Source organism: Populus alba, chromosome 9 (genome assembly GCF_005239225.2).
Source record: "Populus alba chromosome 9, ASM523922v2, whole genome shotgun sequence".
Classification (NCBI taxonomy): Eukaryota; Viridiplantae; Streptophyta; class Magnoliopsida; order Malpighiales; family Salicaceae; genus Populus; species Populus alba.
Genome location: NC_133292.1, coordinates 4,796,534 through 4,808,436, shown reverse-complemented (window position 1 = coordinate 4,808,436; position 11,903 = coordinate 4,796,534). Strand labels below are relative to the sequence as shown.

At 32.6% G+C, this 11,903-nt stretch overlaps 2 protein-coding genes across 2 annotated transcripts; one reads left to right on the top strand and one right to left on the bottom strand.

The window, feature by feature from the left end:
• The first annotated feature begins 232 nt into the window (after positions 1 to 232).
• Positions 233 to 1,275, top strand: LOC118035227 (uncharacterized). Its single transcript, XM_035040748.2, has 2 exons — positions 233 to 391; positions 555 to 1,275. The coding sequence occupies exons 1-2, from the start codon at positions 358 to 360 to the stop codon at positions 1,007 to 1,009; spliced, it is 489 nt and encodes a 162-aa protein (XP_034896639.1). The 5' UTR covers positions 233 to 357; the 3' UTR covers positions 1,010 to 1,275.
• A 3,704-nt stretch (positions 1,276 to 4,979) lies between these two features.
• LOC118035228 (protein OCTOPUS) lies at positions 4,980 to 7,059 on the bottom strand. The gene has a single exon (XM_035040749.2). It carries the CDS (start codon positions 6,896 to 6,898, stop codon positions 5,186 to 5,188), a length of 1,713 nt encoding a protein of 570 aa, XP_034896640.1. The 5' UTR covers positions 6,899 to 7,059; the 3' UTR covers positions 4,980 to 5,185.
• Between the last annotated feature and the right edge of the window lie 4,844 nt (positions 7,060 to 11,903).

Sequence of the window (11,903 nt, the reverse complement as noted above, 5' to 3'; positions counted from 1 at the left end):
TATTTTTTTTACATAAAAAATAAATATTTTAAAGATGTTTTAAAATAGTTTCATATAAAAAAAAAAAAATATATTTAAATATATTTTTAATTAAAAAATATTTAAAAAATATATATGCGGCTAAATGCTTGGATGTGGTCACTCGGTAAGCTCGTGGGCTTCTAATTTGATCAAGTATAACTCACATGGGCCGTGTTTGTGGTCTATCTTTTATCTCTCTCTTTTCCCCTCTTTAACCAATGCCTTGCCCCCAGGCAGGATTGAAACTGTGAAAGTTCAGCTCATACGAATACGATCATCGATCTCTCTGCTAACAACAACAGAATCTGCTCTCACCACCTTTTTCATAGCTGAAAAATGGTTCGCAAACGTTTTCAAGAGACCAAAACAGGTAAAACACACACAACACAACAATGAAATTTTTTAGAAGCTATAAAATCAGGAACAAAAATCGGTGATTTCTCTTTCTTTAAAAAATAAACTTGAGCTCCAACTGCTCGATGAAATGCTTGAACCTGTTTCCTTCTTTATTTTTATTTTTTTTTCAATTTCAGGTATTGAATATCTGAAATCAGTGGATTACGATAAGTATCTGAGGAAAGCAGGATTAGGGAAAGAGGACCATTACTTCTGGAAGCAAATAGGCAAGGCGCTTCTTTGCACATACACTCTCATCGGTGTTGTGTGGGTTTACAACGAAACATCACCACTTGGTTGGTGGACACTGAAACCAAAACCAAAGGAGGAAAGAGAGCTTGCCCATTTGTATGAGAGGCGAGAATTTCCATATCCAGGCGATGCTGAAGCAATGGAAGAGTTTGTTGCAAAGGGAGGAATGATTGGCACGACAATTGGGCCGAAAGGGACTGTGGAGACTGATAAGGATTCGTATAATTATCAGAAACAGTTGCAGGATAAGAAGTTTGAGCAAGAAGCGCAGAAGATGTGGTTTAGGATGAGGAATGAGGTTATTCAGGAGCTTCAAGAGAAAGGGTATGATGTTGAGTGAAAGAGTTTTTTTAATTTTTATGTTATGCGAGGGGAGTTAAAGTGGTTGGTTGATTGATTATGGGAGATTTTCATTTTGCATATTTGAATGCTTAATGTGTTTAATGTTTATGTTTGATGATTGTAAATGGAGAATATGACAGTTAATCTTTGTGTTGTAGCATGCTGCTTGCTGTAATGATTAAGATTTCAAAGGTAACTGCATGCTGCTATCTGTAATGCAATTCATTATGCAAAATGCATTGAGAATGGCTAGTGATTAAAGAAGATGGTGTGTGTTTCAGTTAGTCACTCAAATTAGAAATTTACCTCTTTCTTATTCTTAAGCAAGTCTCTGTCATTTATGTTTTATCCTCTACTTCCTTTTCATTTGATTTGAGATGTAAGGCTATACGAGTCTATTTGTCTATAAAATTGATGCGGTTTACGGAAAACCTCATTGGATTCTAGGTCTTTTCATAACTAATCGATGGGCTTTGGAGATTGTTGAGGAAGAACTCTGCTGATCTTCTGCAAAACAAGTCTTATGTGTGAGATAGTAGTTGGAAGCAGGAGGTAAGCCTTTGAGGTTATGTTGCCCCTCCCGATTTCTTATAGAATTCCTGGTCTGATTGCACTGGTGTAAAAAATATTGAGGTTGAAGAAGAGAATGTTCTCGGTGTGTTTGTGAATGAGTTTTTTATCTTGCTTGCAAGTGATTCATGAGAGTTTTTAGACTCACAAGCAACAGGGTGATTCATGAGAATGTTATCTTGCTTGCATGGAACAACAGGGTGATGCCACGTCTACTTGCATGGAACAACAGGGTGATGCCACGTCTACTTGCATGGAGCAACAGGGTGATGTTAAATGCTAAACAATAATTATCCAGAAGGATGGTGAGCAAAGTGAACAAAAAAATGTTAGATCCAAGCATATATATGCTGGGTTCGAAATATAGCCTTAGCCATGACCGAGCTCAACTAGGACGGGAGATCAACTTTGGGTTTGTAGGAGGAGAGGCCGACTTTGGGTTTCCATGGACACTGAATTGTGCCTTGTGAAGCGCATTTGAGGAGAGGGATCTTGTACCCTATCTTTTTTTGAGTTTGAATTAAACCGATGACTTATGCTGTTGCGGGTTGATAAAAAAAAAATTAGTATAGAATGATACTCATATAATGATAATATTTTTAAAAAATAAAGAAAATTTTGATAGTCGAGCCATCATCTTGATTAGATACAATAAAATCATGTAATTTAATAATGTAATTTAAATTATAGGCAATGATATTAGATGAACCGCAAAAAAAATATTTGACAACAAATAACTAAAACAAATGAGCTATCAACATCATACCGAAGGAAAAGAAAAAAAAATCATTGGGATCCAATGCCACTCAATTGTGGATATCACCCATCATAAAAAAAGTTTGATGAGACATTTTAAACTCCATTGTAAAAGTCTAAATGATGATATCAGAAAAAGTCGCATCAGTTGCAAGAGTAAAATCCCAGAAAACTAGTCGAACAAAACAAAATAAAGAGTATTTGTTTATATTCAATCAACCAATTCTATTTAATTCAATAAAAATTATTAAAAAAAAATAACAAATAAAAAGACTCAAGACAATTCAATTAATAAAAAAAGGATAAGACAAAGGACATAAAAGTAGGAAAAGAAAACCAAAGCCCAATCTCCAACTAAAAAATTAAAGAAATAAATAAAATAAAAATTTCAAATAAAAATAGAATAACCAAAAGAACATGGACTAAATAAAAAATAAAGATAAGTTTAGGGGATGATTTGAAAATCCAGAAGGGATGGCACAAACACCAAGGAAGAAAAAAACAATGCTTGCGAACATCAAATTGGAGTTATTCTCTTCCCACATGTCTTATTTTCATGTAGAAAATGCCAAGATGAAGCAGAAGCCAGCCCAGAACAATCTTATTAGCCACACACATCGTTTGAAGATGACGGCGACTGACATGTGCTCAACAAACATTAGTGAATTTTTTTTATATTATTTCTTTTTATTTTTAAAAGACAAAATAACTTTTAACCCAACAACAACAATAAACAACAACAATAATTAGATGCTCAATGACCTAAATATCCTCTAGCTCCACGCTTAAGAATATAAACTCCAAGGGTGAATGAGTCTTTTTTATTATGCTAATAAAAATTAAAAGACAAAAAAGGCCTCTAGTGTCAGTTCAATTCTTTCCTAATTCCAAGAGGGATTCGAATATTTTACTCTGCATAACCAAATGAAAAAAAAAAACCTTTCTTGGCAGCCCAACAATTTATTTCTTTCAAGGGCACCAGTAAAATTTGGGAAGATTGGAAATTTGCAGCACGATCTTCAAAAGAAGTTTCAACGGTAAATTTGGACAGATATGTTAAGGTTTCAACCAAGTCTTCGATTGAGTGGTAATATAGACATTCATCATTTATATTTATAAATATTTAGTGATGCCAATGTAAAATTTACTCATATTTTAGTCACCTTTGAAAAACTATGTTCATTTTACGAGATTATATATTCATTACACAAGATCAAATGGAAACCTTAACATATCTGTCCAAGGTTGTTTTAAATTCAAACACTAACTTCTGCTATTTATCGACTCTGGTTTAGTACAATCTTCTAGCCTTTTCAAGGGTTGAGATGGGGGACAACTTGTGCAAGAAATTGCTTGACCACTATCAAACTAATGATGACGGTGGTTGCGTTGAATTATTTGGATATATAGCGACGGGAAGCAGTAGGTCCTCGTCAGTCAGGGGCACTTGCTGGGACGCAGGCATTAGACACAACACCGTTCCAGTCTCCAGGGCCCAGGCGTTGCTCAGCAGAAATTGGGGAATCCTACGAGAAACTCCAACAGGATCCCACCAATCAATTCTGTCCGCTGAACATAATGACTCATCAGAGAAGCAATTACTGGAAACCTGTAACAAGGCGCCTGGGTTGGAAATGTAGTCCCCACAAAAGCTTACCGTTTAGCCGCCGTGGTACAAGGTAGAGAGGAGGGGGATTTAACCGAATCAACACATCTGATCTTACAACTTCCGGTATAGGATTGAAGTTGCTGCCCGTGTGAAGCAGCTGCACCAGCCATCCCATCCATTATCAACAAGGAAGTTGGGAAGACTTCAGTTACCAGTCCAGCAGACTGGATAAATGTCTAAAAAGTGTGCAGCAAGAGTTCTAGAATATTGAAAGAGCATCACAGTCAACAAAAGTCATGTCAGTTTTTAATTAATTTATTTTTTTTTCAGAAAAAGTGAGTGGACTAGGATATAACAAAGTGGTATGTGTTTTGGCAGCATTTGGTAGGACACACAAGTAATTTTGGATCCTTTATGCGCAAGCATCTTCCCCTACACCAAAAAGCAAAAAAGCAAGATCTTCTACCGGCAACCTGCAGCTATACACGTGAAGCACAATCCCACGTAGTGAAGAGCGAGACATCTAAGCACCAGAAATCTTCTTTAAGTGCATCAAATGCATTGCACTTACATAGATAAGAGTGTTACAAATTCACAGCTACGCAAGGAGAGCTTGGACAATGATTTCACTGTAGAGATTTAATCTGGCTATAAGAAGACAATGGAGGCCAATAATCAGTGCAGACTCTCTCCGCTGAGTTTATCAAATCTCAGCTAGCAAAAACCACATGGTCTAATACTCTGAAACATGTAAAACTGGATTCCTTTCTCTAATTATAGTACTACTAGTGACAGTGGTCGAGGATCAAGTTACTTGACCCAAGCCTTGTGCCAGATACGTTAATTTGCTTGCATCCCTGTCTGTAATAATGCTTCCATTCATCCAAAAGCCACCCGCAATCTTTCTAGAAGTAAATACATTCTCTATAACTACATCACAAGCAACCGCATTTCCAAGGCTCAGAGCCTACTGTACTGTAGAGAGGGAGTGATTAGTAACGAGTTCCAGGAACACTTCAGTTCTACACGAATGTATCACAAAAAGAAACAAGCACCATTCTTGAACATAATCTAAAAGGAAACAAAGATTTTTCTGATTATCATTGCTGCATTATCAGAAACACGTTTTCAGCAGAGAACAGGTAACAAATATGTTGTCTTTTTATCTATTGAACAGGGAGAATCGCATTAACTCGTGTCTTTACAGCAACAGATTTCTTTGAAACAATTGATGCACCTTTACAAAACATTCCTTGACATGGAATTTGTGTTCTTTAGCCTACTCTTTCCAGATTTGCTTCTTCCATAACTCCTTAATGGTGACAGGTAGAACCGTAGGAGGCCATTATCAAGGTTGTCTGGAGAATACCTGGTACTCCGGTTCCGCTGCAGCAAAAGCTCTTCCCCTCTCTTAATGCCATTCGCTTTGCTCTCAGCACCATTTGTACTGCAAGCCATCTGGCAGGAATCCCTTGCACTCACAGTATAGCTCCGATTAAGCTTCGGGCTCACAATCCTGTTTGCTTCTCCATCGGCCACGCCACTCAAATTCTGCCAAGACTCTGGTATTGGCCCATCAACCGCATTTCCACTAACTCGACTCTCCTCGTCTCCACATTTGCTCTGACCACTCCTCTGCATCAAACCCCAAATATTCCACACGCCATACCACTTACGCGACTTCTTGAATTTGAAACCCTTCTTACTAACCCCGCCACCAGTAATAGAACTAACAGATTTGGAAACGGCATCCACATTCTCCTCACGGTGATCTTTGAGAGAGTACCAATTTGAGTCCCTCAATTCTTTCTCTGTGACCAACAACTTTGCCCCATGGAATAACCCAACTGTTTCAGGAGACACCTTGGCATTCGACATTGATTTAAACTCTTCATCCCCTAGCCCCACTCTCCTATTAGATCCGGAACGATCAAAACTCTTCCTCCTCCTATCTGAATAATAATTCATAGTTAGCATCGTACCTCCAGGACTGCTTTCCCCTTCATTCTTCAGACTACCATTCTCCTTTGCATTCTCAACACCACCACTAGGCAACTTGACATCCTCCATAACCGAAACCAATGGAGTTAGCCTCGGATAAGTTTTACCAATTAAGTTTCCATCCCAAGAAGCCCTAGGCTCATTGAACGAATAGTGAGAATCATCAACAGACAACCGTGCCACATCCACAGATAATCTTGGATCAGTGTCACAAGATCTCCTCCCAAATCCATACTCTCCAATCTCTGATTGCGTCTCTCTCAATTTCCTGACACTCAACTTCTCATTTTTCACCAAACCACCAAGATTTCCCCCATCTATCTTCTCCTTCCTTTTATGTTTTCGCTGCCATTTCCCTAATTTCTTACTAAACACTGAAGCCACCTCCCAAAAACTCCCCGCAATGTCCTTGAGATCTCTCCCTCCAGTTTTCTTTCTCTCCCATTCAAGGTCTATAAACTCTTTCATTGTTTTTAACTCTCCATCCTCTTCAAGATCCTCCACGTTCCCTTCACTGTTATTCGCATCCTGCGCAGAAACCCTAATCTCTCCTAAATTCTCCTCTTCTTTTAATTCAAGCCCTGAATCAAAACCCTTTGTCTTTTCAATCGAGGAGCTTCTTCTTTTATCATCGACGTGGAAGAGATCAGAGAGAGTGTTACGAAACGGCCCAACGTCGCATGATTTGCGGCGGGGCTCAGAGGTGGTGGCAGTGGTGGAGGCATTGTTATTGTTGGGGTTGTTTCTTGTGGTGGTGCTGGAGTAGGATTTGCTACGACGGAGCTCGGCGGCGAGATGGGTCACGGGGGTTTCTTGGTGGGTGTCAGGGTCGATGCCGGCGAGGCGTTCTCGGAGACAGGAGGCGCAGAATCCAGTAATGGGTTTGGAAGGGTGGCGGTGGCAGGAAGGGTGGCGGTGCTTTGGGGGGTGAGGTTGCGGTGGTTGAGTCATGGCTGGTGGTGTGGAGTGGAAGCTAAGCTCATGCTTCAGAGAGGGAGAAGGGATAGAGTAAGCAAAAGCGTGTCGGAGTGAGTAGAGGGTGGCTGGTTAAGTGGTAAATGATAGAGAACCCCTGCATAAACCCTTTCTAAATTTGGGATTTGCAACCTATCTAGCCAATGACCAATGATTTAAAGACAAAAAAACGAGAAAAACTTTTTCATAAGATTTCTTCCTTTTCTTTTCTTTTCTTTTCTTTTCAAAGAGTATCAACTCGGGTTAAAAAAATTAATAAACCCTATGCAATTTATTTTTTCTTTTCTTTAAATCAACAATAAATTTTTCTTCAAAGTTTTCTCATTCTTTTTATTTAAAAAAATTCACCGAGACACATATTATAATTGGTTTTCATGCATTGAAATTAAATTTTATTAAATTCAAACTGTCCATAACATAACTAAAAAATATTTTATTTTCTTGTGATTTAAAACCCAATTTATATAAGTGTATTTGTTTTTTTATATTTTAAAAATATTTTTAAATTTTTTAAATTTAAATTATTTTTTATAATTTTTATATCATTTTAATATGCTAATATTAAAAATAAATTTTAAAAAATATATTATTTTTAAATAAAAAATATTTTAAAAACAATCATGGTAATAAACACTACATGAAAGAGCTATAAACCCATATAAGTTGTTGAAAATGTCTAGTCTGTTTGTTTTTTTTATTTTAAAAATTTTTTAAAAATGATTTTTTTTATTTTAAAATATTATATTTTTTGTATTTATTTATAAAAATTTATTTTAATATATTTTTTAAAAAAACAATCACTATTATTATATAACTGTGTTAATTGTAACGAATCTCAACAACAATTAACTCATGTCACAGGCATTGCATGAATAGTTTTTTGTGGGCAGGAATAAAAGGAGGAAGAGATGAAAGAGGAGAGGGACAAGAAGATGATGCTTGGAAGCTTGAACCATGATCGAGCAAGGCAGAAAGGATTTCATGACTGACAGAAAAAAGCAACAAGAAAAAGTCATCGAAGCACTGCCTTTTCTTTTGTTTTCACCTTCACTGTTTTTATGCTTGTAAAGCAGTTAAAGTAAACGAGCATCGCTTGGTGCAGAAGTAAAATGTAGCAGAAAAAGTCTTGTCCAAAGCTTTATTTCTCTGCTTTACTTGAGCCTACTTTCATGCATGCTCCGTGCTGCAGATTGAATCAAATCAAAAAAAAAAAAAGCTTTTATTTTAAAATAAAATATTAATAAATTGTTCATTATCATTATTAACTTCACTTTAAAGTTTAACAATTCTTTCTATCCAATTTTTTATTTAATACTAATTTAAAATGAATTATGTGGAAGTTTTTTTACATGATTTGTTAAATTTAACGGTCAAAAAATAACTCAAATAGGTTATAAAAAGCTTGGCTTGAATTAAAAAAAATTAAATATAATATATATATTTTTTAATATTGAGATGGTGAATATTTAAATCAACCTAGCATTCGTGAATTTAATCCACCAACCTATGACTCGGATTTTGAACTTTACTGGATTTAACAACTTTATTTTTTTAAAATTATTCTTTACTTAGTGATATGATATGATAATGAAAAAAAAAATGCTCGTAAAATTAAGTATCAATCAAATATTGAGATATTTATTAAAGACTATGGTAATCTCATAGAAAGCAAGTCAGAATAAATTATAAAGTTTCATTTCAAAATTAACTAAATATTAAAATATGAGGTTATTAAAAAAAAAATTGAAGATGGATTTAAAAAAAAAAAAACTATTTTGCATTGTTATTAAGTCGGACCCAGCAAAATAACATTAAAACCTATTTAACTTGACTCCTTACCTAACTTAAGTTTAAAATTAACCTACATGAGAGTTGATTTTATATAACTCGGTTAACTTGGTGAGTCTGAAGATAACCTAAATAACCAGCAACAACAAGTTTTAGCTTTGAAAAAAGATTTCAAGATGATATTTTAAAAAAAATATATTGAAAATGCGACATATTGGATCGACTTGGGATTTACAACTTGATTATTAAAACATGAGAATCAGGTCCACTTGATTTAAAAACTTTTTTTTTTAAAATTATTTTTTCCTTAATATTATAATAACAAAAATAAATACTTATAAAAATATCAATTAAATGTCGGTATATTTGTTTAAAATTACAATACTTCACAAAAAAAAAAATATATATATATATATATAACAATCAATTCAAAATTAATAAAATATTACAGAAAAAAATTGAAAATGAAAAATTTAATAAAGTAAAATAGGTAAAAAAGTGTGAATAGTGAAGCATCATATCAGTTTTCAACCTTTTTTTAGAGATTTAAAAGGGAAATAAAAGGGAATTTTTTTTTAAAAAAATGAAATTTTAAATTAAGATGATTAACTGCTGATGTAAAGATTCCATCGCTTTTACCAGAGTATAATTCTTTTAAAAAGATACCGATGCTTATCAAGTTTGTCCAAAACACTTACTGGTCAACTCCACCGTCGACACTACAATTGGCATAGAAATTTACCCCCTCGTGTCTATCTCCCACGAACCAAAACAATGCTTTTAAATTACGAGGCCATTCTTGGGAGAAGTGTTAAACCCAAGGATTCCTTAATTTCAACTTGTTTCGCCGGTTTCCTTTTTTTGGTCCAAACTATGGTATTAAGGTAGTGTTTGAGGCTACCACACTATCAAATATGCTCTTAGAATTTCATTTGAAGATTTGACATCATTAATTCAGTCGAGTCAGTACGATTCATTAAAAAAAAAAAGGTTTTTATAGTAATAATATACTTTATTTATAAAATTTGAACCCCATATCTTGTTCTAGAAAAACAAGTGTTGTGCTGCTTGAATCAACTGGTGGCCGGGTTTGATTTTTGTATAAAAATATTTTAAAAAAATTGATTTATTTTATTTTTTTTAATTTAAATTAATTTTTTTAGTGTATTTAGATCATTTTAATGTACTGATATAAAAAATAATTTAAAAAAAAATAAAAAATATATTATTTTAATTCATTTAAGAGTAAAAAACATTTTAAAAAACAACTGTTATCACACTCTCAAATACCTTAATAGTAATTAATATTGTGATTTAACCATTTTTTTTTTAAAAATATTTTTTTAAATATTTTTAAATTATTTTAATATGTTGATATAAAAAATATATTTTAAAAAAAATATTAATGTATTTTTAAACAAAAATATTTTTAAAAAATAAACATAAAACCCAAAGTTAGATGTTATAATAACCTGCCGAATTTACATGGGCTGCTCTATCATTGTTACAGTCCGAGTGTTTGGGCCTGCCTATTAGGCCTTCATATCATTTTTCTCGTATAATAGTTTCACTTTAGGTTTCAAAACTTGGGCCTGTTTTAATAGATTTAGGGTATCGCTTAGTTTCTTTTTTTTACACCGGTGTTTTTTGCACATGCTTTTGCATGTGTGTGAACAATTTTTTTATATATATAAATATTACAAAATTTTAAAAATAAAAATTATTTTTTTTTTAATAAAAACATTTATATATTATATAAATACTTGAGGTGTAAATAATGATATTTTTATTTAAAACTCCACTAAGTTTAAACATCATTGTATTACCATTGTAGTTTTTATAAATTTTTTATTTTTTCAAAATTAATTTTTAATATGGCGAGAAAAATATTAAGGATATAGACACTAACAAAAATCTTATCCTTCCTTCTGACTAACAAGTATGTATGTGTGTGTGTGTGTATATATATATATATATATTTAATATTAGTAGAACTCAAAGATAACACAAAAATAAGACAATGAAGGATCTTCTATAAAAAAAAATAACAAAACTCCAATTTAATAATTTGTTGAATCTTGATGTGATTTTATTATTTGTTATTTTAAATTATATATGGTGTGGATAGATATTGGAAATACGGGTATGAATAAAAAAAAATTGAATCATTTTAGTAAAGGAGTCTCTCTCTCTCTCTCTCTCTCTTTTTATCAAAGGCAAGTAAATATATATCAGATTAAAAAACATATAAGGCTGGAGAACTAGTAAGTTCATATATAAGATTTACAAAATAGAAAACATATTCAATGAACCTCTTAGCTAATAATAATTAGATGAGGAATCTAATTAAGGATATGGTGTTAAATCTAATATATAGCATAAAAAAATATAAATAGCGAAATTGACTAAAGTTCCAATCAGAACAAAAAAAAAAAAAGCTATTAGCTAAAAGGAGTCTTGTTTTAATATTGACAATGAAGGTAAAAAAAAATTATAAATCTTTTTGTTTAAAGATTAAAAGTAATGTGAAAACAATAAACAAGGATCTCATATATATAAAAAAGGATTCAATTTAAGAATTTGATAAATTTTGATATACCTTCATTATTGTTATATTTTTAATTATTGTCTTTTCTTACCAATTTTTAAATATTTATGTAGTTTTGATAGTCAAAACAAAATTTCAATAAGTTACTATATAGGTGTTAAAGGTGATTTAATAAGTTTATTTAGTAAATTACGTGACATATAAATGGAAATATAACGAAAATGAGATTAATATATTTTTAACAATTACTATATTATTTTTATTTTCTAGATAAAGTTGAATTTAAATATATCTTATATTCCATATAAATATTATAAATATTTTCCTTTCATGTAGATTATAATTCTTTTTTCATTTTGGTATGTGGGTCTTCTTAAAGATAAAACAGCATATTTGATATTTAACAATAAAATTCTCTTAATACATGTGATGATTATTAAAATTTTAATATTTCGATACAGGACTCAATATATATATACATACTAGGTCTCCTCAGTTTGTGCTTTATGTTGGTGGTCTGTTTTTATCTCCTGTTGCTAGTCTCAGTTCTTTTATTCTAGGTTTCTTCTCTGTTCTTGGAGGCCAGACTCAATATAAGAAATTTTGTGTCCTCTATAATCAAGTTTTCCTCATTTATGTTTTTCA

Excerpts from the sequence above, each read along its gene's own strand:
- LOC118035227 (XM_035040748.2), top strand. The coding sequence starts at position 358 with ATGGTTCGCAAACGTTTTCAAGAGACCAAAACAG. Across the intron at positions 392-554 it reads TTTTCAAGAGACCAAAACAG|GTATTGAATATCTGAAATCA; the intron begins GTAAAACACACA and ends TTTCAATTTCAG.
- LOC118035228 (XM_035040749.2), bottom strand. The coding sequence starts at position 6,898 with ATGACTCAACCACCGCAACCTCACCCCCCAAAGCACCGCCACCCTTCC.